The sequence below is a fragment of the Macaca thibetana genome, chromosome 2 (assembly GCF_024542745.1).
Source record: "Macaca thibetana thibetana isolate TM-01 chromosome 2, ASM2454274v1, whole genome shotgun sequence".
Taxonomy (NCBI): Eukaryota; Metazoa; Chordata; class Mammalia; order Primates; family Cercopithecidae; genus Macaca; species Macaca thibetana.
This window is the reverse complement of record NC_065579.1, coordinates 83,686,336-83,714,064: the sequence shown is the minus strand read 5'-3', so window position 1 is coordinate 83,714,064 and position 27,729 is coordinate 83,686,336. Positions and strand designations below refer to the sequence as shown.

At 36.6% G+C, this 27,729-nt stretch overlaps 1 protein-coding gene and 1 long non-coding RNA gene across 12 annotated transcripts in view; one reads left to right on the top strand and one right to left on the bottom strand.

Annotated features, from left to right (window-relative positions):
- Positions 1-27,729, top strand: part of PEX5L (peroxisomal biogenesis factor 5 like) — a 244,140-nt gene that overhangs the window by 108,182 nt on the left and 108,229 nt on the right. For 4 of the 11 annotated variants that reach the window (XM_050780121.1, XM_050780119.1, XM_050780128.1 and 1 more), the window contains 2 exons: positions 23,938-24,003; positions 26,397-26,501. The exons of 3 other annotated variants lie outside the window; for them this stretch is intronic. In XM_050780121.1, coding sequence (XP_050636078.1) covers positions 23,938-24,003; positions 26,397-26,501 — 171 coding nt within the window. The remainder of the gene's footprint in view (positions 1-23,937; positions 24,004-26,396; positions 26,502-27,729) is intronic. 4 more of the 11 variants (XM_050780124.1, XM_050780120.1, XM_050780118.1 and 1 more) reach the window with 1 other exon arrangement.
- On the bottom strand, positions 201-26,410 carry LOC126948399 (uncharacterized). The gene is made up of 3 exons (XR_007723428.1): positions 26,291-26,410; positions 22,763-22,857; positions 201-555 (listed from the first exon to the last, which is right to left on the bottom strand). It is a non-coding gene; the product is annotated as an uncharacterized LOC126948399 (long non-coding RNA).

The window sequence follows — 27,729 nt, the reverse complement described above, 5'->3', positions numbered from 1 at the left end:
TAGTGAGCTCCAGAGAGAACTTTTTACAGAATATACATTATGTGCTGGGGGTGTGGGGGGGTGAGGAGAGGAGAGATAATTATGTGAATGCAATATGTTTTTGCGCCCCATTCCTAAGCCTTTTCTCGAAGCACATCTCTGAGATGTCTTCTTCCTGTTAAATGATTTCTGGGCTGGAATATAAAGAAAACACACTTTGCTTGAGAGAAACTAGAGTTTAATGAGGCAAAAAATAAAAACATCTTATGAATCCAATCCAGCTGTGTGGATATTTCCTGCCAAAAGGTGTAGGAGTTGGAGTAGTAGGGGATGCACATGAATGCAAATGCAAATGAATGTCTGGAGGCCCAGATGGACTGCAGGCTATATCAGGACGATCCAGTGTCTGTGTTCTCATTGTCATGCTCCAGATGACACAGTAGCTGGTAGCTGTCCCCACCATTGTACACCAAGGGAGAGGATGCTGACTGAGTCATCTCTCTCAGATTCTTAGATAACATATGTCTCTCTTCACTTTCGTAGCTCTTGTGATGACACTTGATAGGTTACAAAGTACTGGAAGAATAGTTGTAAAGATCAAGAGGTTAGACATGAAAAACTTCAGATGAACTCCAAGCAAATAATTGAACAGAATACATTTGTGATTTAGTTCAAATGTGAGTTACCTACATCAGAAAGATAGGAACTATTTGCGCAAACTGATTCTTTGAGGAAAAGCCTTCATTCTGCGAGTTCCTTAAGCACCTGTTTGATTTACATGATGATGTTTGTTGTATTGTGCTCTAGTGTGATGTGCTATTGGCTAATATGAAAAGAGATACTTTTGGCTGATGTGATGCTTTTGGCTTACTGTGTTTTTCCACATTACCCAATAGCATCACATTAGAGTCCTAAAAATTCCCATTTATTACCATACCTCCCTTAAAGATATTTTTAGGACTTCATTATGTTACCAAGTACCACCTTTTAGGGTACAATTTCCTAGGGGATTTATTTCTGGAAGAGCTGTATGTGTCTTGAGCAATTGGTTTGCTTTCTATCTTAAGAAAACCAAAAACTTGTGTAATTGATTAGGGTTCAGTGTCCTTGGTTAGTAGTAAGAGGCTTAGGAAAATGGGGTATCATTGTTTTCTCCTTTGTAAAAATACTGTGTATATATTATACTGTGTATACATTGTGTTTTCTGTTTCTATTTTATTAATTTTTGAAGTTAACTTATATCCATTATGTAGCAAGGTACAAATAAATTCATTCAAAAATACTTTCTGAGCATGTATTAAGTGCCAAGGACTCTTTTAGATGATGGGGATTCCATATTGAACAAAATTAATGTGGCTCCTGTACTTAAGGAGCTTAAGTTTGTAAAGACATGAAAAGTTTATTAAGGCATGTCTTGAGAGTAGATATGTATTCTCCCAGTGATCTTGGGAATATAGTTTAACCTCTCTGAATAGATCTCCTTTTTCTAAAATAGAACAGGATAATACCTTTATTTTGTAAGATCAAACACATAATGTACACCTGTTAACCTGTTATATGAAAAGTTATCTGTTAATGCCTATCCCTTTTCCCACTTAAAAACATAATCTATTTTTTTCAAATGCGTCTGATTTAAACTCTGCATCACAAAAATGGATGTTTCAGATCCTCACTTAAAGCTGAGGGATGGATGCTTACACACAAATTTGATTTTATAAAAGGCCCAACCCAACTCAATCAAGAAGAAATTGAGAAGGGAGAGAAAGAAACTTGAGTAAATTTCCCTCTAAAAAGAACAGGATGAAGAAAGGAGAAACCACCTGGAGGGCAGCACACTGGTTCTGGTTGGGAAGAGAGATGACAGACAGACATAACGGAGGTTCCACTCAGATGAGAACTGTGAGGCTCCCTCTTTCCACTCCATTCAGTTTTGCCTCCAGAGAATAAATGTGAGAGCAGGGAGCCTGAAGGAACACCTCCTTCTTGTTTTCCTAATGGACATTTTGCCAGGTGTCTCTCTACAGAGTTAAGAAAGGTAAGCACTTCTAACATTTAACTATCCTTAAAAAGTTGGCCAAGCACAGTGGCTCATGCCTGTAATCTCAACATTTTGGGAGTCTGAGGCAGGTGCATCATTTGAGGTCACTTGAGGTTCGAGACCAGCTTGGCCAACATGGTGAAATCCCGTCTCTACTAAAAATACAAAAATTAGCTAAGCATGGTGGCACACACTTATAATCCCATCTACTAGGGAGGCTGAGGCAGTAGAATTGCTTGAACCCGGGATGCAGAGGTTGCAGTGAGCTGAGATCGCGCCATTGCACTCCAGCCTAGGCAACAGCACGAGACTCCATCTCAAAAAAAAAAAAAAAAAAAAAAAAACAGTTATTTGTTTTTTATCTTCTTGCCTCAAAGATAGAGTTGAGTGTGGAAGTGCCTGCTTGTATGTCCAGATTGTGACCGCCTACTCAAGGCACATCGACTGCTCACCCAATGGCAGCCTAACCTATTTGCAGACAAATTACTCAAGAGGAAAAAAAAAACATTCTGCTAAAGTCTGACCCTGCATTCCTAAGCAGAATGGAGCCGGTGTTCCATCAAGTGTGACTCGGCGGTGCTTGCGAAAGAGCCCCTAATCATTTGCCAAAATGCAAGACTGAGCCCCTAACAACAAGTAAGTCTGGGAAAGGTTTTCACAAGCCTAAAAATGATTTCTATTTAGCTCGTACACACTTATCAAGTACCTAGAGAGAGGCAGCTTGCTGTGGTAGTGGGAAGATTTCCAGCTTCAAAGTTAAGCCAACCCAGGTTCAAATCCCACCACTGCCACTTTAACTTAAGTATTATTAAAGGAAGTATTAGAACCTACTTTGCTGGAGTGTTTCAAGGATTCTATTTGATCTCCCACATAAAGAGTTTGGCAGTGTCTTGTTACTTCCCTGACCTTGCTTTTCCATTTTACTGGTTACTGGTGTACACACACAAAAAAACAATCCAGGATGTACAGATGTGAAGCCACTAGAGCATAGAATGAGGCAGTACTTGAGGAAGTCTTAGAATCTGTGAAATATTCTTCCAAATCTACAGCTGTCCTTAAGCTGGCCTGAGATATACAGTACACTGGAGAATTGAGTAGAACTTGAGGACTCTAAAAAAAATCTCATATGTTTTCATTCCGTAAGAACCCTTTTATTTTATTCTCTACTGTCTGTGGATGTGTCACAGGAGTGTCCACAAATACATATCAATTGTAGCATAGTGCTTATACCATTGAAAATTCATGGTATTTGCTGTCTTGCCCAAGATAAAGGAGAGATGAGGGAGAAAGAAGAAAAAAAGAAAGAAGAAATTATTGATTCTCAAATGCCCACAATATTAACTTCCTGCACTGGGTTCCTTGGCTACAACACTGTGAAACGGGTATCATTATTCTCATGTTAACAGATGAGAACAGAGAAGCTCAGAAAGGCAACCTTGCCACGCCCTTCTAAGTGGGAGTACTAGGACTGAAATTTAGGCTTTTTGCCTCCTTGGTCCAGAGAGAGGTAGAAAGGGAGTTTTACTAATGAGCCACTTCAGTGACACTTTAAAAAGCTACTGCACCACACTGTCTTCAAGAATTTTATTTTAACATAAAACTATCACAGTGCCTTCTAGAAGAAAGAGCATAAATTTGAAGGTCAAACGTACCTATCCCCAAATCCTGGATTTTACCATACCCACCAAATGTGTGACCTGTATAAAAATATGAACGTATCCAGATTTTGCTACTTGGAATCCGTATGCTTTTGCCCAAGAAAAAAATGGATGACAGTGGAAATTGTGAAGTACCGCCAAGTAGAACCTAGCACTAGTAGAGGATCATGGCTGACAACATGGGCCTAAGTATACACAAACTTGGCTTGTAATCCAGCTCTCATGAGAGGCAACAAAACCTAGGAGTTAAAAGCACAGACCCTGAGGCCAGAGCCTGGGTTCTGTCCCACTCTGAGGCTTACTAGTTCTTCCCAGTTAACCTCTCTGGGTCTCCGTTTCTGCATCTTTAAAATGGTCATAATGAAAGCATATACCTCAAAGAATTGTGATTTAGGTACAGTCATGCTCCACATAAAGACGTTTCAAGGTGGGGCACGGTGGCTCATGCCTTTAATCCCAGCACTTTGGGAGGCCAAGGCGGGTGGATCACCTGAGGTCAGGAGTTCAAGACCAGCCTGACCAACATGAAGAAACCCCATCTCTACTAAAAATACAAAATTAGCCGAGTGTGGTGGTGCACGCCTATAATCCCAGCTACTCAGGAGGCTGAGGCAGGAGAATCGCTTGAACCCAGGAGGCGGAGTTTGCGGTGAGTCGAGATCATGCCATTGCACTCCAGCCTGGGCAATAAGAGTGAAACTGCATCTCAAAAAAGAAAGACATTTCGGTCAACAACAGACCACTTATATGACAGTGGTCCCATGAGATTTTAATGAAACTGAAAAATACCTATCACCACTGACATCATAGCAGTGCTAACGTCATAGCTCACTGCATCACTCACTTGTCTGTGGGAATGCTGGTGAAGACAAACTACTGTGCTGCCAACTGTACAAGCCTAGCATGTACAATTATGTATAGTATATAATACTTGATCATGACAATAAACAACTATGTTGCTGGTTTATACATTTACTTAACTATACATTTTATCATTATTTTAGAGTACACTCCTTCCGCTTATTTAAAAAAAAAAAAAGTTAGATGTAAAACAGCCTCAGGCAGGTCTGCCAGGAAGGATTCCTGAAGAAGACATTTTTATCATAGAAGATGACAGATCCATGCATGTTATTGCCCCAGAAGACTTTCCAGTGGGACAAGATGTGGAGGTGGAAGAGAGTGATACTGAAGATCCTGACCCTGTGTAGGCCTAGGCTAATGAACATGTTTGTGCCTTAGTTTTTAACAAGATTTTTTAAAAGAAAAAAAGAGAAAGAAATCTAAAAATAGAAAAAAAAAACTTATAGAATAAGGATACCATACACAGAAATATATATTTTTTACAGCCGTACAATGTGTTTGTATTTTAAGCTAAGTGTTATTACAAAAGGATCACAAAGGATTTTTTTAGGCCAGGTGTGGTGGTTCACTCCTGTAATCCCAGCACTTTGGGAGGCCGAGGTGGGTGGATCACCTGAGGTCAGAAGTTCGAGACCAGCCTGGCCAACATGATGAAACCCCATCTCTACTAAAAATACAAAAATTTGCTGGGAGCGGTGGCGTGCACCTGTAATCCCAGCTACTCAGGAGGCTGAGGCAGGAGAACCACTTGAACTTAGGAGGCAGAGGTTGCAGTGAGCCGAGATCATGCTACTGCACTCCAGCCTGGGTGACAGAGTGAGACACTGTCTCAAAAAAAAGGGGGGGGTGTTAATTTAAAAACTTATAAAGTACAACAGTTACAGTAAGCTAAGCTTAATTTAATTATTAAGGAAAGAAAATTTTTTAAAATAAATTTAGTGTAGCCTAAGGATACAGTGTTTATAAAGTCTACAGTAGTATACAGTAATGTCTCAGGCCTTCAAACTCATTGGCTCACCCAGAGCAGTTTCCACTCCTGCAAGTTTCATTCATGGTAAGTACCCGATATTGGTGTACCATTTTTTATTTTTATATTATATTTTTACTGTATGTTTTCTATGTTTAGATATGTTTGGATACACAAATGCTTACCATTGTGTTATAATTGCATACAGTATTCAGTACAGTAACATGCTATACAAGTTTGGAGTCTAAGAGCAATAGGTTATACCATACAGCTTAGATGTATATGAGGCTATATCATGTGGGTTTTGGTAAGTACACTCTATAGTGTCCACACAACGATGAAATTGTTTAATAGTACTTTTCTCAAACTGTACCCCTGTCATAAAGCAATGCATGACTGTACTATCAAAATATATACGAAGCATATAGCACAACACCTGGTATATTTTAGATACTCGATAAGTGATTATTACTACTACTACCATTACTACTACTGCTGCTATTACTAGGCTACTGGCTTTGATTTAAGTTATTCTCTCTGAGCTTCAAGTATCTCTTTTGTGAAATGAGGATATAATGGTATCCACTTCAAAGAGGTGTTTGTGAGATTCAACTGGAAACTTTATAACATGCTGAATACCATTTTGGTAGTTATTTTTATTAACTGGATGCTCTGATGCCTATCTCTTCTTTGGACCATCACACTCTTCAAATAAGTTTACAGTTCTGAGTAGTTTCTTTAGAAGCAGAAATTGTTATATTCACTGTCACACACCAAATAAAGAAGTGCTTTATTCCTGGAGGCTTCAAAGTGGAGAATGCATCTGATACACAGCCATCTTCTCCAGGGGTGACCTTTATAAACACCCTCCATGTGCCTCCTTTATTCTCAGATTGTTCAGGAAATTGTTTAATTCAGAAAGTCAGAAACTGCTCTCTACCTTCCTCCAGGCAGAACACATAAGCACTCTATTTTCACAGAATCCATCACTACAATTTTCAACTTTTTCCAATAATCTTCAAAAATTGAGTGACTTTTCTGCACATCTCTCATCACTAAGGTAATTTGTGTTGGTTTCAATACCACTGAACATGAATGTACTAGTTCTTCCTTAAGGCATCTTTGATTAAAGTTATAGTTTCTTCTCTTTTATTTTATTTAATCTCTATGCCAGCAAGGTCTTCCTAAATCTTCAGATCCAGAAAAGATTGACTCAAAGCACTACTGCACTGTAAAATTCAAAACCTCCCATCCCAGCACTGCCTCACAAGATTTCTTTGGATTCTGGGGATGCTAACTTCTCTGACTATGAGTTCCTGCTTCTGCTATATCAAAGTTTTTTGTGGATTTTTAAAAAATCATTCAACAAATATTTGAGTACCTGCTCTGTGTCAGGTGCTTTTTTTGGCTTTACATGTATAACACTGAGCAAAGCAAAAAAGAAATCACTTCTTTGTCTTCTTCCACGCCTTGTCAATGTGAGTGCAAAACTTGGCTCCATTCTCAATCACAAGCAAAAAGGCTGCATCTTATAGAAGGTGTTTACATTAAATTATTTTATTTAATTAGATAACGTAGAGGATTTTATTTTTAGCCAATCTTCTTTCTTTCCTTTCTCCCTGTCCAAACTGCTACTATATTTTAATTTAAAGTAAATATGATTTTCACTATCCCTACAAAGGCTTTGCAGAAAATATAAAAATGTCCCATGGCTGAGCCATAAACTCATAACAACCTTTCTTTTGGCTACAGAGATCAAAAGTTTTGAAATTATCACTGAGGAGAACTCCATTAAATTCTTAACCAGGAACCATCACCATCCCTAGTCTTTGCCTTGGATGTTAGTGGAGAGGTTTGGGAAGGAGATGGTTTTATCCTTCTGTAACCTGACTTTGGAAGAAACCTCAAAGAGTCTTAAGCAGGTATATCACCTATCAGTCCATTCATGCCTTCATTCATCCATCCAGCAAGACTTCATTTAACACCTTTGCGCCCACATGACTTTGTGACAACACAAAACAGAATGAGAACCAATATCCAACTTTAAGAAAATCACAGTGTAGACTTCCATTTAAAAAAAAAGTGGTGATTGAGCTGAATCTGGAAGAATATGTGTAATTCACCACGTAAAGATGACGAGAAGGGAATTCCAAGTGAAGGAAACAGCCTCTGCAGAGAGAGAGCACAGTAACTTGGACCTCTACAGACTTAATGTGTAATGGTGAGTAGGGTAGTAGAGCTGGCTAGTGCAGTACTGTGGGGGAGGAAGTGATGGAAGAAGATCTTGCACATCAAAGTAGAGAAAAGGGCTCCAAGAGTCCCTTTCCTCAAGACCATTCCATGATGCCAAGCAACTCTTACAGTTTGGACTATTCTCTGTGGAACTTTGGCACCCTGTAATAAGAGTGACATTCTAACAGCCATGTTTGCACCTAAAGAGATGTCTGCTATCTAAAACACCAATCTCTGTTAATCAAAGAAAAGATCCAGTTGGTGTGTTTTTATCGGTCCTTGCTCTTGCCTGTGCAGTCACAAATATCATATACAGAGAAATCATATTTATAAAAGATCCTAGAGTTCTAAAGTGTATAATTTCATTGCTCATTTTAGAAAAGGAGAAAGAGATAAAAATGTTAACATGATATGATGTAACTTAAAAATAAAATCATCGACATTCACAGACTCTAAGCTGAAAAAAACAAATAAAATTCTACGGTACTAATCAACAAAGACCTAGCTAGACAATGAATTCTGTAATATATGAATCCAAGTTAAGTTCTTGCAAAAACTGTCAGTCACTTTCTTTGTTTACTGTGACATAGTTTTTGTTTTATTCTTGTAGCAAAAAACACTATGATATTAAAATATCCAAATGCAAGAAATACATTTCTATTTCCAAGTAAATATTCTCTAAGAAAATAAGCAACTTTTAATGAGGAAAAATGCAAATATCTTTATTTTCACTTTTCAAAGAAAAGCTCAAACTCTAAGCCTACTGAGCAAATTGTTTTAAGTTCTTGAGAAAAAAAGGAAAAACATGTCTGCAATTTTTAAATCTTGATGAGTTAAATATAAAAAGCCCTACAACAGATTAGGTTAAGTTTTTACTGAAACTTAAAATCTCTTAAAATAATTTGCAATGAGATCTTTAAAGAAGTTTATTATAAATGGAAACAAAACCAAAAAATGAGTCTATATTTTTATACCATTGAATAAATTACTGGTAGACGTATAATTTAGAGCTAAAGTAACTGTGATGGCCTAAGGAAAGGTAAGCCTTTGAAATAACTTCCTTCTGTGACCTTGGTGGCAACACTTTGAGAAAATCAGCCATTAAGTATAAGAAATTAAAAACAAGTTTCTGTGTTTTTAAGTCTAGCAGAAGAAATACCATACCATTTTGATTAATGAGAACACTCAAAGGCATTTGGCTATTCTAATTAGCTGAAACTTTTCATCACCTCAAGACTCACTAAAGGGAACAAAACACCATTTCTTAGTAGCAAGTCTTTCTAACGTGTGAATACCTCATTCTACATTACTAAGTACAATATGCTAAACCTAATTTTTTCTTTGAAGGACGAGGATATTACAGGCCTGAGGGCTATTACCTACTCATCTTTCCTTAATGGATGTTTCCTTAGATATAATTGTCAGAGTTGGGGCTGAATATATATTGACTGTGGACCATGACTTGGAATCTTTAGACTCCTTTAAACAAATTGGTTTGCTTGGCATTTTTTTCCTAAACATGACATTTTTTGGAAAAAATAATTGAGAATGCTGGTTAATCAGGTTTTTTGTCTTATTGTACTTCAACAGATTATATGTGACTAAAAGGAAATATTGTGATATTATTAATAGGGGAGTGGAGATTAGAGCAATTCTAAATTTTCAAACATAAATTCTAATAGGCTTAAAAGATTCTGAGATTTCTTTAATTCAGTGTTTATAGGAATAGCTTCAGTGGAGGACATAAAAACCTCTTCTACTTTCTGAGAACCTTTTAAAAGTTTAATTTAAATAAATAGCATAAGTTTATGTAGGAATAACTAGGATCTTAAAGGATTAATTTTTTGTATGTATAACATGTACCTAGAATTAGTATAAATTTCAACCTGCCTCATAAAATATCAGTATCATGTAGTTGCTTTTATCTTTGGACCTAAAAGGCCATAATTCATTATTTAGCAGATTGAACTGGGTTCAGGCCAAATCACTTTTAAATGTTAATTTAGTCTCTTTTGATATATATCTGAGAGTTAGAAAGAAGAAAATGTAGGGGTTAGCAGGGAGTCCATTTGTAGCAGATTGAGAAAAACTTTATAAGCAACTTGAAACCAATATTATCAAATTAATCTTCTGTTCGTTAATAATGGCTTGAGACACAGAGTATGGGCGTATTTCCAGTATAGGAGACAGAAAGATACAGGCAATTATGTTCCATGCCCAATAAAGAGTAGAAACGATCCAATACCTTTATGAACTAAACGGTCCACCAAAATGTTCTAGTCTTTCCAAATTGGAAACAAGATATGTGATGCCTATTTATAATTCATCAGACAAACCAGTGTACTAATTAGTAGAAATATATACTTTTGGAATTGCTTGAACTATTCCAGCAGTCTTAAAGTCTTCTATTTTGAATCCTTTCTTAGACTTTAAAAGTTGAAAGTTATCATTTTTATTGTGATTATATAACTATGGTTGGATAGATTTCTTAACATGATTCTATATTTGTCAATCCTAGAGCATATAAAACATTCTGTGAATTCATTAGCAATCTTACCGTACCTTGGAGTTTTGGAACTGCAACTATAACGGGCCAGATCCAGACTTGCTTTGGATTTCTGTTGTTAGAAGTCCATTAACTTTTTCATTACAGTGTAGCATTATCAAGTTACTATTTCAAATTATATAAATAGTCCTTTCAGATTCTATGCACTCCCAAATACACATGGAAAATAATTTACTCAGCTAATAGGATTTTGCTGATTTATAACATTATTAGAGCATATTGAATTCTTATTTTTACATATATTACCCACTTTATCCTCACAAAAACTCTGCCATGTCAGTGAGGCAGTTATTCATATCATTGGCACTCTCCAACTTAGAGAAGAAAAGATGTCTGCCCAAGATCACACAAGAAAGTATTATTGTTTCTGAGTCTCAAACTCTGTTTCCTCACACCATGTCCCATGTTCTATCAACAGAAACCTTGCCTAACCTCAGCAAACACACATATATAAAGCTATGTTGCCACATCCCACTGGGCTAGGGTATCCCTCAGCAGCTTGGAATTCATAAGCAAATAGAGTAACACACGAGAAAAGGCCAGCACTTGACAACTATTTTCTTCCCCTTCTGTTTTGTCAGTTGAGGCAAACCTCTAAGAACAGAAATATGGAATATAGATTGTGGAACTTGAGTCTAAGCACAGCCCAGACACTGGCTTCAAAACCACTGGAATTCTTCTGTCTGGAGTGTGCTACCTGGTTGTACTCACAGCCGAGCCTCTTAGCTTCATGAATGTCAATAAGTATGGTGGGGAAGAGAATGTAGAGGGCTTTTTTCTTTTAATAAGTACTTAAATGGTAGCTCCAAGAGCAAATTTCATGTCTATTGACATTTTTAACAGGTGTTCTACAGTTGAAATGAATCAGTACTGTGATTATAACCAGAAAGTTTGATAGAAAAGTAAAATGAACTTGTACATCATCTGCATACCAACAGAAAGGTGAAGTATACATTTATGGTGATTAGAAAAAGGGAAACTGGCTTTATTAAAACATTCTGGCACTCCCAGGGTTCTAACTCATCTAAAGTCCCCAACGGATATCATCTAAGCTAATGTCTTCGTTTATAAGTTGAAACGGGTCAGGCTGTGTCTGACAGCAGAGACAAGGTGTAAGCCCTGCCCCAAAATACGCTACAGTTATTGGCAAGAGCTTTCTTCAAATAAAATTTAAAAACTATCAGTAGTACATATTATTTTCCAAATGTTCTTTTTTAAATTTGTTCTCTGTTTACATACATATCAACTGTATATTTGACTAATGTCTATATTAACTAATAGAAACCTCTAAGTGTATATAATTTAATAAACTTCTAGCTGGAAACAAATAGCTTCTTTGGAGCATTCACATTTAGAAATCAAAAGAAATTTGCTTTTTCACAAGACAATTGTTTTCAAGCAGTTCAAAACTATAATTTGAGGCCATGTGACTAAAACCTCCATTTAGTGAGAGAAAGCACAGCTCTGCTGGCACTGATTGACCACTCGAGGCACAATCTTCATTTAAATTTATTTTGGGCAACTCTCCCTGACAATTAGGTCATGGCATGTTGTACGAGGCCAACGCTTCCAAATTTCTGGTTTTCAATACCTGTGAAGTCCTTTTGAACAGACTAGAAACCACAAAAGGAATTAGCTCAGAAGGTTTAAAGTAACATTGTTAGCGAATTCTTTTTGGATTTTTCTAAACAGAGATGTAAGAGTAAGACCACTTCGTAGTCATTCATGGGTGGCTGTTCTATTACTGTTTAGTTTACTAGGGCTTCCATAACAAAGCACCACAGATTGGTGGCTTAAGCCATAGAAATTTATTTTATTTCTCCCATTTCTGCAGGCTGGAGGCTTGAGATCAAGGTGTCGGCAGGGTTGGTTTCTTCAAAGGCCACCCTCCTTGGCTGTCAGTGGATGTCTTCTTCCTGTGTCTTCACATGGTCTTCCCTCTGTGAATGTCCGTGTCTTAATTTCCTTTTCTTATAAGAATACCAGTCATATTGGATCAGGACCCACTCCAATGACTTCCTTTTAACTTAATTACCTCTTTAACAACCCTGTTTCCAAACACAGTCACAATCTTAAATAATGGGGCTTAGTATCTATGAGATAGGAAAACTTATGATTTTGGGAGTACACAACTCAGCTCCTAACAGTTATTAATCCCAAATCATTAGAAACGGGTTTGTTATTATCTGCTGGTGGCTAGATTCAGCATCCTGGTCTTGCTTCTGATCCTTGATCTCTGTACCCTATTGGTCTCTTTTAATTCAAGTCATGTCAACATTTGTCTTTGCTTATTGGCTACAGAGACTCAGACTTCCTCTTAACTTGCTCATGGATAAGACATTTTCTCCGTACATTCATTATTTGCTGCTTCTATTGCTGATATTTAAGTCTCTCTGCTCTTTTCACATCTATTTTTCAGTTTCTTTTATTTGGTCTTCTTATGTCCCCTGTGGCTTCTAAATTCAAGTTCATTACAGTGTTCTCCATAATTGCCCTAAACTGGAAGAATCCAAATATCCATCAACAGTTAAATGGGTAAATTGTGGTACATTCAGATGATAGAATACTCTGCAACAGTAAGAATAGGAGAACCAATGCCACTTACTCAATGGATGAATACAAGCAAAAGATTGCATACTTTGCCACCTATCTCATAGAGACAATTAAGCCAACGGAGCCCATGAGCTTAGCAGTCATAGTTCATAGTCAATTCATATTTCAGTACCTACTACGTGCCAGGCATTGTGGAAGGTGCTTTCATGTGTGCTATTTCATGTAATTCTCAAAAATCTATGTAGACAGTAATGCCATCCTATTTTCAAAAGGTAAAACAGAAGTTTAGAGAGAAGAGTTTATAAAAGGCAGAGCTGGGACTGAAACTCCTCTCTTCTGACTCCAGTTTGGGTGTTGGTGCCAAAATGCCACATGGCCTTCCTACTTTCTTCTCCACTGACCACTTAGGCTCCACTGGCTCCGTGAGCTGGTAATCACCTTGACCGCCCCCAGCTACATGCTGTCTGTGGCTTGCAGCTTTAAGGTCTTTCTATACTTTTCCTAACTCTTCTCCACAAAGTGAGAGACTATTATTCATCTGCTTTCAAGGAACCCAACAGCATTATGAGGAGCCAACCCACACATTGCCAATGACCTCCAGGGAAATGTGGATAAGCAGAGGTGCCAGAGTCAGTTGCACAATTTTAGAATAGGAATTCCCAAAGTCTCAGCTTCTGTCTTGGAGCTGTTTCAGGGAAGTCAGGCAGATGGAGTACCTTAGCTGCAGACCTTCTTGGCTAGTAGCTTGTAAACCTCGCCTAGTTTCTGTAGTTTACTTTTCTTAAGTTATATCAACAAAACTGGGACATTTGGCGACTGGGGAACGAGCTGATAAAAACACTTGCACCTGCCAGAAAATGAGGAAAGCCACAGAGAAGACTACTGAATAGTCAGGCTTATTCATAAAGGGGGTGAATTCCAATTCACTAGTTAATTGCCTTCCTCTGGAATAAAAATGATATAATATAATTCTACCTTATGACATCTGGATAAGTTTGCTCTTACATTCAATAATTTAGTAACGGTATATTTAACATACAGTTTTTTTCTCATCTTTAAAAAAGGAGGGAAGACGAGACATGGTGGCTCATGCCTGTAATCTCAGCACAATGAGAGGCCAAGACAGGAGGATCACTTGAGGCCAGGAGTTTCAGACCAGCCTGGGCAACATAGCAAGACTCTACCTCTACCAAAAAAATTAAAAATTAGACACACACTGTGGTGCACACCTGTAGTCATAGCTACTCAGGAGGCTGAGGCAGGAGGATGACTTGAGTCAAAGAGCTCAAGTTTACAGTGAGCTATGATTGTGCCGCTGAACTTCAGCCTGGGCAACAGAGGGAGACCCCATCTCAAAAATAAAGAAAAAAAAGGAGAATTCAATCTTCTTGCTCCAAGATAATGATCTTCAACATTTAGTGGCCTCCAATTTGGCAGGAGGATGAAATTCTTCCTTGTGACTTTTTTTTTTTAAGTTTAGTATATGTATTTTATTTACTAGAGGCAAGAAATTGGGGAAATACATCTAATCCCTGATAAGTAAAAGAATTCCAGAGATCATATGAATCCAAGGGAACAGTTTCATTGTCTTGACCTTGTATTTACCTGCAGGGAATCTTATTTATTATATTTACTTTGGAATACTTTCCAATCATAAAATGCACTGAGAAACCAGGCCTCAAGACCTCTTTCACTACTTCCTTTCAAAAAGAGGCTATGTCTCACCTCCCCCTATGCCCAAAACACCATTGCTTCAGCATAGTCTATGCAACTACCTATGTTAATGATGAATGATTCTCATGCTTTACTTTCTCTTGAATGCTAAGATGTCCATCCATTTGTGCAAGTAAGGTACAAACAGTCTAGAGTTATTCTCTTTGGGGAGGCAGGGCAGAATTTCTAGAAGAAGTAATTTTTATGTCTTTGTATTTTAGTCATTTTCCTTTACTTAAAAATAACACCAAAAAGTCCCTGTTTGCAAATGATCTGAGATATTTGACAAGGAATTGAAAAATAATACCAATAACGTTTAATTGGGATTACATTTTTTGTTACATATTTCACACAATCTTCAAAGGCCTCTCAAAATATAATAAATTTGGGATTTATCATACAAAAAATAAAACAACATATCTTTCTAAATTTACTTATTAATTATGAAATATGTATTATTTATGCCAGCCTCATTGTAAGGCCAAAGGCAAAACAAAAAAATAGTTTTAAGACAGACCACCCTAGATAGGGAAAGTTGCTTGCAGGTGCATAATAGAGAGGCTCATCCTTAGGATAAAATAATCTCTAGTAACTTAGAGCCACACTCATCAGAGAAACCTGAGAGTAAAACTTGACTGATTCAAAGCCAGCCATACGTGAATGAAGATCAAGTATTATTACCTTGACCATTGTTGTAAGATTGCTTGCAAAACACAGAGGGTAAATAAGCCCTGGGACATGGTAAGACTGAGATAGGGGAATGTGTAATCCTCTCAAAAGAACAAACAAATGGTAATTGTTTGTGGACAAAGGGATCTTACTAATTAAAAATAAAGCCTTATCTGTCCGTCAGAGCCAGTTTTAAGCATCTTTACCTGGCAACATCTTATTAATTTTAAAGCATTTTTATTTAGCTGCTTGAAACTATTTTATTTCCTTGAGTCTAATTAAAACTTTTCATCTAATTCAAAATCACCTTCTGTCAAAGTTGGCCATATAATGTGATTTCAGTATGAAATAATTTGAAAAAGATATCCAGTACATGTATTTATTGAGTGCACCTGAGCGTTTATGTGCACACAGAGAACTATACCAAACAATGCAGAAATGGTTCACATTATATTAACACAATCTTTGCTCTCACAAGGCAGTTTCATTAGTGAGGCACAGCCAAGGAATAGTTTACAAAATAAAAGACAATAGCAAGGTCCCAAGGAGGAGTTTAGTCTGAAGGCACAACTCAGAAATTTGGGGTATTGGACAGTTCTGTTCCTCAGGTGACCAACAGCATAGTCAGGAAAAAAAAAAATGGCAAGAAGTACTTTGGAGCCAATCAGTGACTCTGGTTATAAAAGACTAATAGACTAAATTTTTTAACAAAAAAATAAAAATAAAAGAGCACAAATTGACTCAACTTGATCAGAAGCGCCCCCCGATGGTCAGGAGTCCACCCTGAGGTAGGCTGAGGCCTGTTGTCTGGTGGAGAGATTACATTTTAAGAGTAGCCATGGATATTACTCGCCAATGCTTTCTGCCTCGGGTCTAAAGGCTCCAGGCTTTTAGAGAGTACGTTTTAAGAACTACAAGATGAAAGCTGCTGTGTGAGCACATGCAATTATTATTTGTCAATTTAAAAAAATTTTTTCAAAGGCTTGTGAGTACTGTTAGGAAAGATTTCCTTAACAAAAACAGTGAGGCCAGCAGCAGTAGCCAAGGGGGCTGTTAGGGCAGGAACAGCCATGATGGGCATGCAGGACGTGGAAGCAGCATAGATCACCCAGAGATGACCAGGACAGCCATTCCAGGGACAGCACAGCAGCAGTAGGGACAGCACACTATTGAGGACACGACCCTAACTCAGAAGGAGAAGGGCCAATTTATCCACCTGGCATAGTGGACACAGTGCACAGGGCTCACAATACTTCTAAGCACGCATGAAAATGATTTAACTTCACTCTCTCTTAAAATCAGAACCCCCCACAATGGACTATTTTGTAACAATTAATATACAATAATAAGTACAGTCTGCATTATTTTTGTCTTTATACCAATGTAGTAATAGAATATGATTTTTTTTAAGGCAGTAGCTCATGAAGCCAAAATTGCCTAGGGCCCATGAAAGTCATAATCTCACCCGGCTCCAATCATTCAGACCAAGGAAAGTGAGTATACATGTGGTGGCCATGGAATTCCAGTAATGTTCATAAGTGGAGGCTTAGAATCAAAGACTGTAGAGATTGGTATCCGTGACTTACTCCCACCTGCTTCCTTCCCGCATTTGATCACATTCCCAGTCTAGGTAAAACAAATAGTGCCAATTAACACATAACACAAATGGAAGGTCCAGGAGTTATATAATAGAATGTGATTAGTGTAACTCCTAACTAATTAATCCCAAAAGACTTCCTAGAAAAGATGATGGCTGAAGAAATGTGCACCTGTTGCATGGAGAAAACAATGCTGGAGGGGAAAAAGAGACAGTAAGGGGGAAATAAATAGAGGGTCAGTTGGAAATCTTTCCTTTCAATAACCTGTGTCATTATTTTAAATAGATAGGCACCAATTTCTTTGCTGCAACTTGACTACCCTTATTAAGGAGTTGTAAATCACATTTTCCAGCTGCAAACAGATCACTGAACCAATGGTGAATTCATCATAGATTGTAAATTCCACATATGAATCTCTATTTAAGGAAAGCAAATTCTGTCCATGCTTCCCAATTATTTACACCTAGATCTGTGCTTCTTTTTTTTTTTTCAATAGTTAACAATTTCTTTTTTTTATTATTATTATACTTTAAGTTCTAGGGTACATGTGCATAACGTGCAGGTTTGTTACATATGTATACTTGTGCCATGTTGGTGTGCTGCACCCATCAACTCGTCAGCACCCATCAACTTGTCATTTACATCAGGTATAACTCCCAATGCAATCCTTCCCCTCTCCCCCCTCCCTGTGATAGGCCCCTGTGTGTGATGTTCCCCTTCCCGAGTCCAAGTGATCTCATTGTTCAGTTCCCACCTATGAATGAGAACATGCGATGTTTGGTTTTCTGTTCTTGCGATAGTTTCCTGAGAATGATGGTTTCCAGCTGCATCCATGTCCCTACAAAGGACACAACTCATCCTTTTTTACGGCTGCATAGTATTCCATGGTGTATATGTGCCACGTTTTCTTAATCCAGTCTGTCACTGAGGGACATTTGGGTTGATTCCAAGTCTTTGCTATTGTGAATAGTGCCACAATAAACACATGTGTGCATGTGTCTTTATAGCAGCATGATTTATAATCCTTTGGGTATATACCCAGTAATGGGATGGCTGGGTCATATGGTACTTCTAGTTCTAGATCATTGAGGAATCGCCATACTGTTTTCCATAAGGGTTGAACTAGTTTACAATCCCACCAACAGTGTAAAAGTGTTCCTATTTCTCCACATCCTCTCCAGCACCTGTTGTTTCCTGACTTTTTAATGATTGCCATTCTAACTGGTGTGAGATGGTATCTCATTGTGCTTTTGATTTGCATTTCTCTGATGCCCAGTGATGATGAGCATTTTTTCATGTATCTGTTGGCTGTATGAATGTTCTCTTTTGAGAAATGTCTGTTCATATCCTTTGCCCACTTTTTGATGGGGTGGTTTGTTTTTTTCTTGTAAATTCGTTTGAGTTCTTTGTAGGTTCTGGATATTAGCCCTTTGTCAGATGAGTAGATTGCAAAAATTTTCTCCCATTCTGTAGGTTGCCTGTTCACTCTGATGGTAGTTTCTTTTGCTGTGCAGAAGCTCTTTAGTTTAATTAGATCCCATTTGTCAATTTTGGCTTTTGTTGCTGTTGCTTTTGGTGTTTTAGACATGAAGTCCTTGCCCATGCCTATGTCCTGAATGGTATTACCTAGGTTTTCTTCTAGGGTTTTTATGGTATTAGGTCTAACATTTAAGTCTCTAATCCATCTTGAATTAATTTTCGTATAAGGAGTAAGGAAAGGATCCAGTTTCAGCTTTCTACTTACAGCTAGCCAATTTTCCCAGCACCATTTATTAAATAGGGAATCCTTTCCCCATTTCTTGTTTTTCTCAGGTTTATCAAAGATCACATGGCTGTAGATGTGTGTTATTATTTCTGAGGACTCTGTTCTGTTCCATTTGTCTATATCTCTGTTTTGATACCAGTACCATGCTGTTTTGGTTACTGTAGCCTTGTAGTATAGTTTGAAGTCAGGTAGCGTGATGCCTCCAGCTTTGTTCTTTTGACTTAGGATTGTCTTGGCAATGCGGGGTCTTTTTTGGTTCCACATGAACTTTAAAGCAGTTTTTTCCAATTCTGTGGAGAAAGTGATTGGTAGCTTGATGGGGATGGCATTGAATCTATAAATTACCTTGGGCAGTATGGCCATTTTCACGATATTGATTCTTCCTATCCATGAGCATGGTATGTTCTTCCATTTATTTGTGTCCTCTTCTATTTCACTGAGCAGTGGTTTGTAGTTCTCCTTGAAGAGGTCCTTTACATCCCTTGTAAGTTGGATTCCTAGGTATTTTATTCTCTTTGAAGCAATTGTGAATGGAAGTTCATTCATGATTTGGCTCTCTGTTTGTCTATTACTGGTGTGTAAGAATGCTTGTGATTTTTGCACATTAATTTTGTATCCTGAGACTTTGCTGAAGTTTCTTATCAGCTTAAGGAGATTTTGGGCTGAGACAATGGGGTTTTCTAAATATACAATCATGTCATCTGCAAACAGGGACAATTTGACTTCTTCTTTTCCTAACTGAATACCCTTGATCTTTTTCTTGCCTGATTGCCCTAGCCAGAACTTCCAACACTATGTTGAATAGGAGTGGTGAGAGAGGGCATCCCTGTCTTGTGCCAGTTTTCAAAGGGAATTTTTCCAGTTTTTGCCCATTCAGTATGATATTGGCTGTGGGTCTGTCATAAATAACTCTTATTATTTTGAGATACGTTCCATCAATACTGAATTTATTGAGAGTTTTTAGCATGAAGGGCTGTTGAATTTTGTCAAAGGCCTTTTCTGCATCTATTGAGATAATCGTGTGGTTTTTGTCTTTGGTACTGTTTGTATGCTGGATTACGTTTATTGATTTGCGTATGTTGAACCAGCCTTGCATCCGAGGGATGAAGCCAACTTGATCATGGTGGATAAGCTTTTTGATGTGCTGCTGGATCTGGTTTGCCAGTATTTTATTGAGAATTTTTGCATCGATGTTCATCAGGGATATTGGTCTAAACTTCTCTTTTTTTGTTGTGTCTCTGTCAGGCTTTGGTATCAGGATGATGTTGGCCTCATAAAATGAGTTAGGGAGGATTCCCTCTTTTTCTATTGATTGGAATAGTTTCAGAAGGAATGGCACCAGCTCCTCCTTGTACCTCTGGTGGAATTCAGCTGTGAATCCATCTGGTCCTGGACTTTTTTTGGTTGGTAGGCTATTAATTATTGCCTCAATTTCAGAGCCTGCTATTGGTCTATTCAGGGATTCAGCTTCTTCCTGGTTTAGTCTTGGGAGAGTGTAAGTGTCCAGGAAATTATCCATTTCTTCTAGATTTTCTAGTTTATTTGCATAGACGTGTTTATAGTATTCTCTGATGGTAGTCTGTATTTCTGTGGGGTCGGTGGTGATATCCCCTTTATCACTTTTTATTGTGTCTATTTGATTCTTCTCTCTTTTCTTCTTTATTAGTCTTGCTAGCGATCTATCAATTTTGTTGATCTTTTCAAAAAACCAACTCCTGGATTCATTGATTTTTTGGAGGGTTTTTTGTGTCTCTATCTCCTTCAGTTCTGCTCTGATCTTAGTTATTTCTTGCCTTCTGCTAGCTTTTGAATGTGTTTGCTCTCGCTTCTCTAGTTCTTTTACTTGTGACGTTAAAGTGTCAATTTTAGATCTTTCTTGCTTTCTCTTCTGGGCATTTAGTGCTATAAATTTCCCTCTACACACTGCTTTAAATGTGTCCCAGAGATTCTGGTATGTTGTATCTTTCTTCTCATTGGTTTCAAAGAACATCTTTATTTCTGCCTTCATTTCGTTGTGTACCCAGTAGTCATTCAGGAGCAGGTTATTCAGTTTCCATGTAGTTGAGAGGTTTTCCAGGAATTGAACTCATCTCTGCAGCAAGCAGACCTATTAGACATCTACAGAACTCTCCACCCCAAATCAACAGAATATACATTCTTCTCAGCACCACATCACACTTATTCCAAAATTGACCACATAATTGGAAGTAAAGCACTCCTCAGCAAATGTACAAGAACAGAAATTATAACAAACTGTCTCTCAGACCACAGTGCAAGCAAACTAGAACTCAGGACTAAGATCTGTGCTTCTTTCAGAATGTTTAGAAACAAGGATTGACGAGTATGTCAAGATTTAGCTATTCGTACTACTTTTAAAACTTACAAAACATTCCTTTGGGAAGGAAATAAGGTAGAACCAACATGGCCTGAACCCTAATCTATGTTGGAAGAAATCTACAGGGGCACACTTTACTGGGAAAGGACACAGCAAAATATTGCCCTGACCTTTTCCTGTGTTAGAAGTTTGAAGAGAGTATGACACTTATGACACTAACTTTGACATTTAGCTCACCAAGTAAAAGAAGCTTATCTTGCTTCTGTGCATGAGAAACAAGAACCGCCATCAAAAATTAGCCTTTTGGTGGCTAGTTTTTTGCAGGTCCTTAATCCAGGGCCCAGAATTTTTTAGCATATGCAAAACTAAAGATGGTGCCAGGTGTGGTGAGTCACACCTGTAATCACAGAACCCTGGAAGGCTAAGCCTTGAGCCCAGGAATTTGAGACCAGCGTGGGCAACATAGTAAGACTCCATCTCTAAAAAAAAAAAAATTTTTTAACAAATTAGCAGAGTGTGGTGGCACACACTTGTAGTCTCAGCTACTTAGGAAGCTGAGGTGGGAGGATCCACTTGAGCCCAGGAGGTTAAAGCTGCAGTGAACCAAGATCACACCACCGCACTCCAGCCTGGGTGACAGAGCGAGACACTGTCTCAAAAACAAACAAACAAACAAAAATATATAGATGTCAGGAGTTTGTTTACATGTATGTATACATAAAGAAATATATTCAATATATTCATCCTTGTAGGCTTCATGGTAGCAGATCTATCCTTTAAATATTCAGCCTAAAAAATTGCTTAATTGCTGGTATTATAAAACAAAATAATTTTTTAATTCATGAAAATATTAGGGTTGTTAATTTTATTTTCTTAGTTCTGTTTTTTATCAATTTTTGACAAGAAGTATATTAATTTTTATAATCAGAACAAAAGGAAGACTATTTTGAAAATTCATACATTAGATAATTTTGGGTTGGCTGAGATGTCTAGTATTGTAATCTTTTTTACTTTTCCCCTAATCTAACCTATCTCAATTTCTTCTGTTTAATATCTCTGATAAAGAAACTCTGGATAATTGTTGAGAGTTTAAAAAGAATGAAAATAAGTTTTAAATTACAAATTCCTTGGTAGAAGTAATAGAACCTGCAACTAAACCAGTGGCCTGTGTAACTGTGGAATTGCATACTTTAAGTATTTTATGCACCAAAACGGATCTTAAGAAAGTCTTAGTAAAAGTGACATTTAATGGCATTTAGCTAGTATTTAATAAGAATTAGAGAGATGCTAAAGCTTATAAACCTACTAAGATCTACAGAATAAAAAAGAAGTTTGTATATATGTGAAATACTTAGGTTACTAGAAACGTGCTTGTGAGTGAAGTTATTGACCATTCCAGACTAGAGAAAGAAGCTATTTCTCAGAAAATGTTTGCTTATGTGATTATAGTGAGAAGTGGCTGCTGCCCCAAATCTGAGCGAGATCATGAACAATGGACATTTATGGCAGTCAGTGAGGGCGGCAGGGAGAGCCCTCCAGCCTCACTAAGCCACGTGAACAGACACCGGAATGGTAGAGACGAAGCAGGAAAGCCTGGAAAACAGGTCTGGGTTCCTGTCCTGGCTCGGCCACAGAATGGCTTTGAAGCCTTGGCCACATCACAGTCTCTGGGCTTCAGTGTCCTCAACTATCGATGGAAGATAATATCTACCCCACAGAGTTATCACGAGATCAAATAAATGAAATTATATCAAACATTTAGCAGCGTGCCCAGCACGTGGTAGCTTCTTGTAATAGTTTAGCCCCTTCCCTGTGAAACAGGTCCAACCTTTCTCATCTGAAGCATCTGGTGGTTCCACAGTCTGGTATCCAGCCGGAGAGGGTCCTGTGATGTCCAGTATTGTGTATGCTGTTTCTTATGTTCTGTATTTCAAAAAAGGAAATAAGTGGACCATGACTGAGTTTTCTTAATAAATGTTAATGGCACTGCTAGACTCCCTGTATTTCATTCATTTGTGCCTGCTCTTATAATAGAATTTAATAAAAAGATTATTCTCTAGAATTATTATTTGTTAGGAAAGCTGTCATTCTGTATATTTCCTAAGTGAAGAAACAAATGATGGAAGAAATAAAAATATCAAAGAATTTTCCACAGGAAAGCATCGAGAAAAATAAGTTTCCTCTTAATGCTGATATTGTTTTTCCAGTCAACATTATTTCAAGAAATTAAACCAGGAAGTGGGAAAAAGTGATTTTGAAATATTACTTGAAAATAAATAGGCTGAAATTATTGCTGGAGGATACCACAATATAGTAAGCAACTTCTAAAATGTCACTATTCTTTTCCATTGTTTCTGAGTGGCATAGAAGCATATAGACAATGTTATCTAAAGTTTATAAACTGCTTATATGCTTGAATATATATTCAGTGTATATTTTATTGTTGCTGTCTTCATGTTGTCTCACATAATAGATGAAAACTGACCCTTTGGTGTGGTTATATTTTGAAAATTGAGTTTGAAGTCTGAACAATTACATATATATCTTACAATGTTTTAAGCTACTGCCTTCAAAAAAGAAAGAAGCCTGCACAGTTATATTGTCATCAGCCCTGCAGAGCTGCTGATAAAGCAAATTTGTAAAGTCTCATGAAAAGCCAATTATCAGTCAGGTTCTGATTTCTGGAAGCATCATCCCATGAGATAAATAGACAAGTCAGAAATAACACAGCTTGATTTTAAGATAACAGGTGGAGGAGGCAATTTGATTTGGGGGAAATCTTGCATTGATACATAAGTGTATTCGCTTGATTTGGCAGTGGTTTTAGACACTGTATCTGGTACCATGGAGATGTCATTGTGGCAGACCTTCTCATTCTGTCTTCAGACTGTACCACACTTGTAAAACAGTGACGCTCATGGGGTATTATCTCAAAAGCCAAAAGGCTGTGAAGAAAAAAGTTGCTAGCAGTCTCTAACATGGGTGTGTCATGACTCTTTTCAGGTAGTAGGTGTAACCTTGAAGAAAAAGTGGCACTGTCTTCAAAAAAGTGACCTGACCCTGGCTTTGGTGGGTTTTTTCTGCAAGAAATAAAAAGCACCGCATGTATTTATCGTACATCCTTTCTAGCTGACCACTGCTTTGTTCTAGAGTTCAGCATGAAAGGACTAATTTTTGTTTTGTTTTTGTTTTTGTTTTAGTGAAATGGCATGTCCCTTGCTAATTCTAGCTATTATAGTTGCACATGTAAAGAAATATCTCTATGTAGCTTATGGATTGGTAGCATTTCAAATAAATAATGTACCGAAAAATTGACCTGAAATTTTTTGAGATGCTTATCAATTGACATTTTTTCTTAGCCCAAGAAAAGAATCTGAATTATTATTTTCTTAAATTAAATTATACCTTGTAACATTAGATTTGTTATTTTAAATATAATAGGAATTGAAATATAAGCATGCCACTTTGTTTATTGCTATATTATTAGAACTTACTGAAGCATGGAAAGAATTCTTCACAAATGACTTTGTTCTTTTGAAAAATGTAAGCTGCAAAAATATTTGTTATAAACCATATTTAGTCTGTAAATGAGTGTAGCTTATAAAGATGTACTAAGTTTATAGTGTGTAATGTTTCATCCAAATAATTTTTATATTTTGATAAAATGTTAAACAAGTTAATAGTGCCATAATAAATCTTTTCCCAGAATTCAGAATTGTTTGCATCTCCATTTTAGGAAGTTCACATTGCTTCATTAAAGAAGAAACCTGGAAGCATTATGCACCTCAATTTGTTATGCAATGAAATCAAGTTATCATTTATTCTTCCAGAAGTCAGTTATTCTATGAATTGTGGCCATATAAACTTTTCAAAACACATACATATATGAAAATACTACTGATGTATTTGCTGAATAAAATCTCTAGTATTTGATATTCCATCTTGGAAATAACACGTTATAATTCAATAATGCTAGTTATAAAGTCAAAACAAAACAAAGAAACAAACTTTCAGCATTGTAAACAGATACACACATTTAAAAATCTATTAACTATACAAAACATTTTTTTTTGTTCTCATAAAGAAAAGCTGCCTCTGGATACATTTTAGAAAGTCAGTGCCTGAGAAAATGGACAATGTTTTGATCCCTAGAGTAAACCTACCTTCTAAATACTTAAAGCCCTTTGAAAGCACAAGATAATGATGTAATTGTATCCTTTTTGTTGCATGGAAACGATCAAGCTCTATTAAGTTCTGAGTTAATATCAACCCTGGCTCTTAATTCCCTTTTCCAACATTAGACCCCCTCCCCATGTCGGTTTTCGTTTCTTTGCCTGTGATAGGTCTGTCTGCTACATTTGTATTTTAGGTAGATTTACAACACAAATATTCATATGTGTTCTTAGTATAAAATTATTTTCTTCAGGGAGGCTCTACCCAGAGACCTGAGAAAATTGAAGCTTTTGTTTTTAAAGTATTTAAGGACTATTTAATTTTTACATAGTATGAAATTTTTCTCATTGGGTTGGAAAGGTAATGTTTTGGGGGATTTTTACCATTATACCATATCTAGTCTCAAAAAATGTAATAATCTGGTAAACTCAAATAACAGAAAGCCACCATATCCCTTTACAGTTTATAATTCTACTTCTTTGAGACAAATAACATAGGGATATGTATGTGTTTGTGTACACATTATCTATATATATACATATACATATGTATCTATAGATATATAGAGAGACATAGATTAATGCCTCAATATTAATTATCCTTTACTGACATCTGTATTTATGGGGTTCTTCAGTTAAAAGACATTTCTAAAACTCTATTAAAATTATTTGGTCTGAAAAACATTGAAAGTTGCAGAATTTTTTTTTCATCAAGTTTATAACATCACCGCAGAACAGGCTGGGTGAATTCCTGTTATGTCAAGCCACTGAAGGATTTTTAGCTATTTTGCAACATTTTTACTCATTTTATCCCAATCCACCCAAAAATGGCAAAGGCTCCAGAGATCACCCAGCAAAAGCCCTCTGTGGGAGTTGGATCCTGCTTCTAATATCTGTCCCAAATTCCTGTCATTCAAAATATTTAGGAATTATAGAGTAATAATGTATAAATGAACATAACAGGCAACCCATAGTGTTTTTAAATTGATATTACAAAAAATTCTTGTCATGTTAATTTCCTTAAAACATATTATACATATAAAATACTATGTTAAAATTAAATGTAATATGTCAGCTGTAAAGGGGAAAAAGTAGCTAACTAAAAGTTCACAGATTATCTTTTTTCAGATTTTGTGTGTTTTCTCCTCAGCCAAAAGCCTCAAGATTCACTTGCAGCAGCCTACCTCTTCATTTATGTTGGATTGCTCTTTAAACATTAGAATATCTTGTAATAAATAATAAGTTAAAGATCTCTCCTGACACAAGTCATTGTTGATTTCACTGTTATAGGGAAAAGGCTCTAGGGCGGCAGATAAGGCTGTTGCCATGGTGATGAAGGAGATACCGAGGGAGGAGTCTGCTGAAGAAAAGCCCCTCCTTACTATGACATCACAGGTGGGCAGACCCATAGGGTTTCTGTAGGAAGCTGACATATGTTAATATATCAGACATTGTGATTCTTAACTAGAAAAAAAAACTTTAACTCTTGAACCAATTTTTTTAAAGACAGTTTCAATGAAACAATTATATAAATATAGATGAAAACCAAAATTGCTAAAAAAAGAAAAAATCACCATCTAGTTATTTATTTGTGAATATTAATCTCATTACTCAACTTTAGTTAAGACAAAAGAGAAAGAAAATATATGTGCAAGTAAAACATGTTGCTTCTTTATAAAGGAGTCTTGTTAACAACTTTGGGAAAGTAATAACAATGAAGCTAACAGTACATTTGAACAAAAAGAAAATCAAATTCCTGTGAATAAATACAAGTTATATTGTATACATATGTCAGTTTACCAGTAGAATATCTAAATTTTCTTAAATGTTAAATATATTTATGTTGTGACTATGCATACTACATATATGTCTATACATATTTATGTGGATAACTAATTTACAGGAATGAGCCAGAAGTCCCTGAGTCCCCATGCAGAAAATGGCATTTGTGACCCCTCTCATACTCAGTGACCTTGAGAACAAAAATGTCATGTCTATTATAAGCACATGAGAGCCATTTTCAGCATTTATTATAACAAGTATAGAAAAAAGTCTGCATTTTTATGCAAAGAATGTGGAGACTGTGAATCCTATATGTCCTCAGGGACTTTTGAAACACCCTGTAAAATCTACATAAATATGTATAATGTACTCATCACCACTCTGTGGGACTACCAGTTTTAAAATCGCAAATGAAAAATATTTTTACTTGCATTTATCTTATAATTTAGATTAGATTATTTTAAACATTTCATTTTTTCCATTCAGTTCCGATTATATGATTCAGTTCCGATTATATGAACATGTCTAGAATTCGAAAAATGTCCATTTACAGTCCTCATGAAAGGCATTTATATCAAAAGCTAAATTATGGCAACTTATTTTTAGAATATCAGCAGATCTCATCCCCAGCTGCTGCCAACATATGTGGTTTTATTTTATTCTAAATACTATGTTGTAAGTTATAAAAATTATAACATGTAACATCAAAATTAAATAATTTTTAAAGCTATTAAAGATTCCCAAGACTTTGGGATAAATTTTATGTTTTCAGGGTTTTTTTAATCCCAAAAGAAGAGATGCTTCTTCCTAATAACACATAGTAATCGTTGGAAAGAAATTT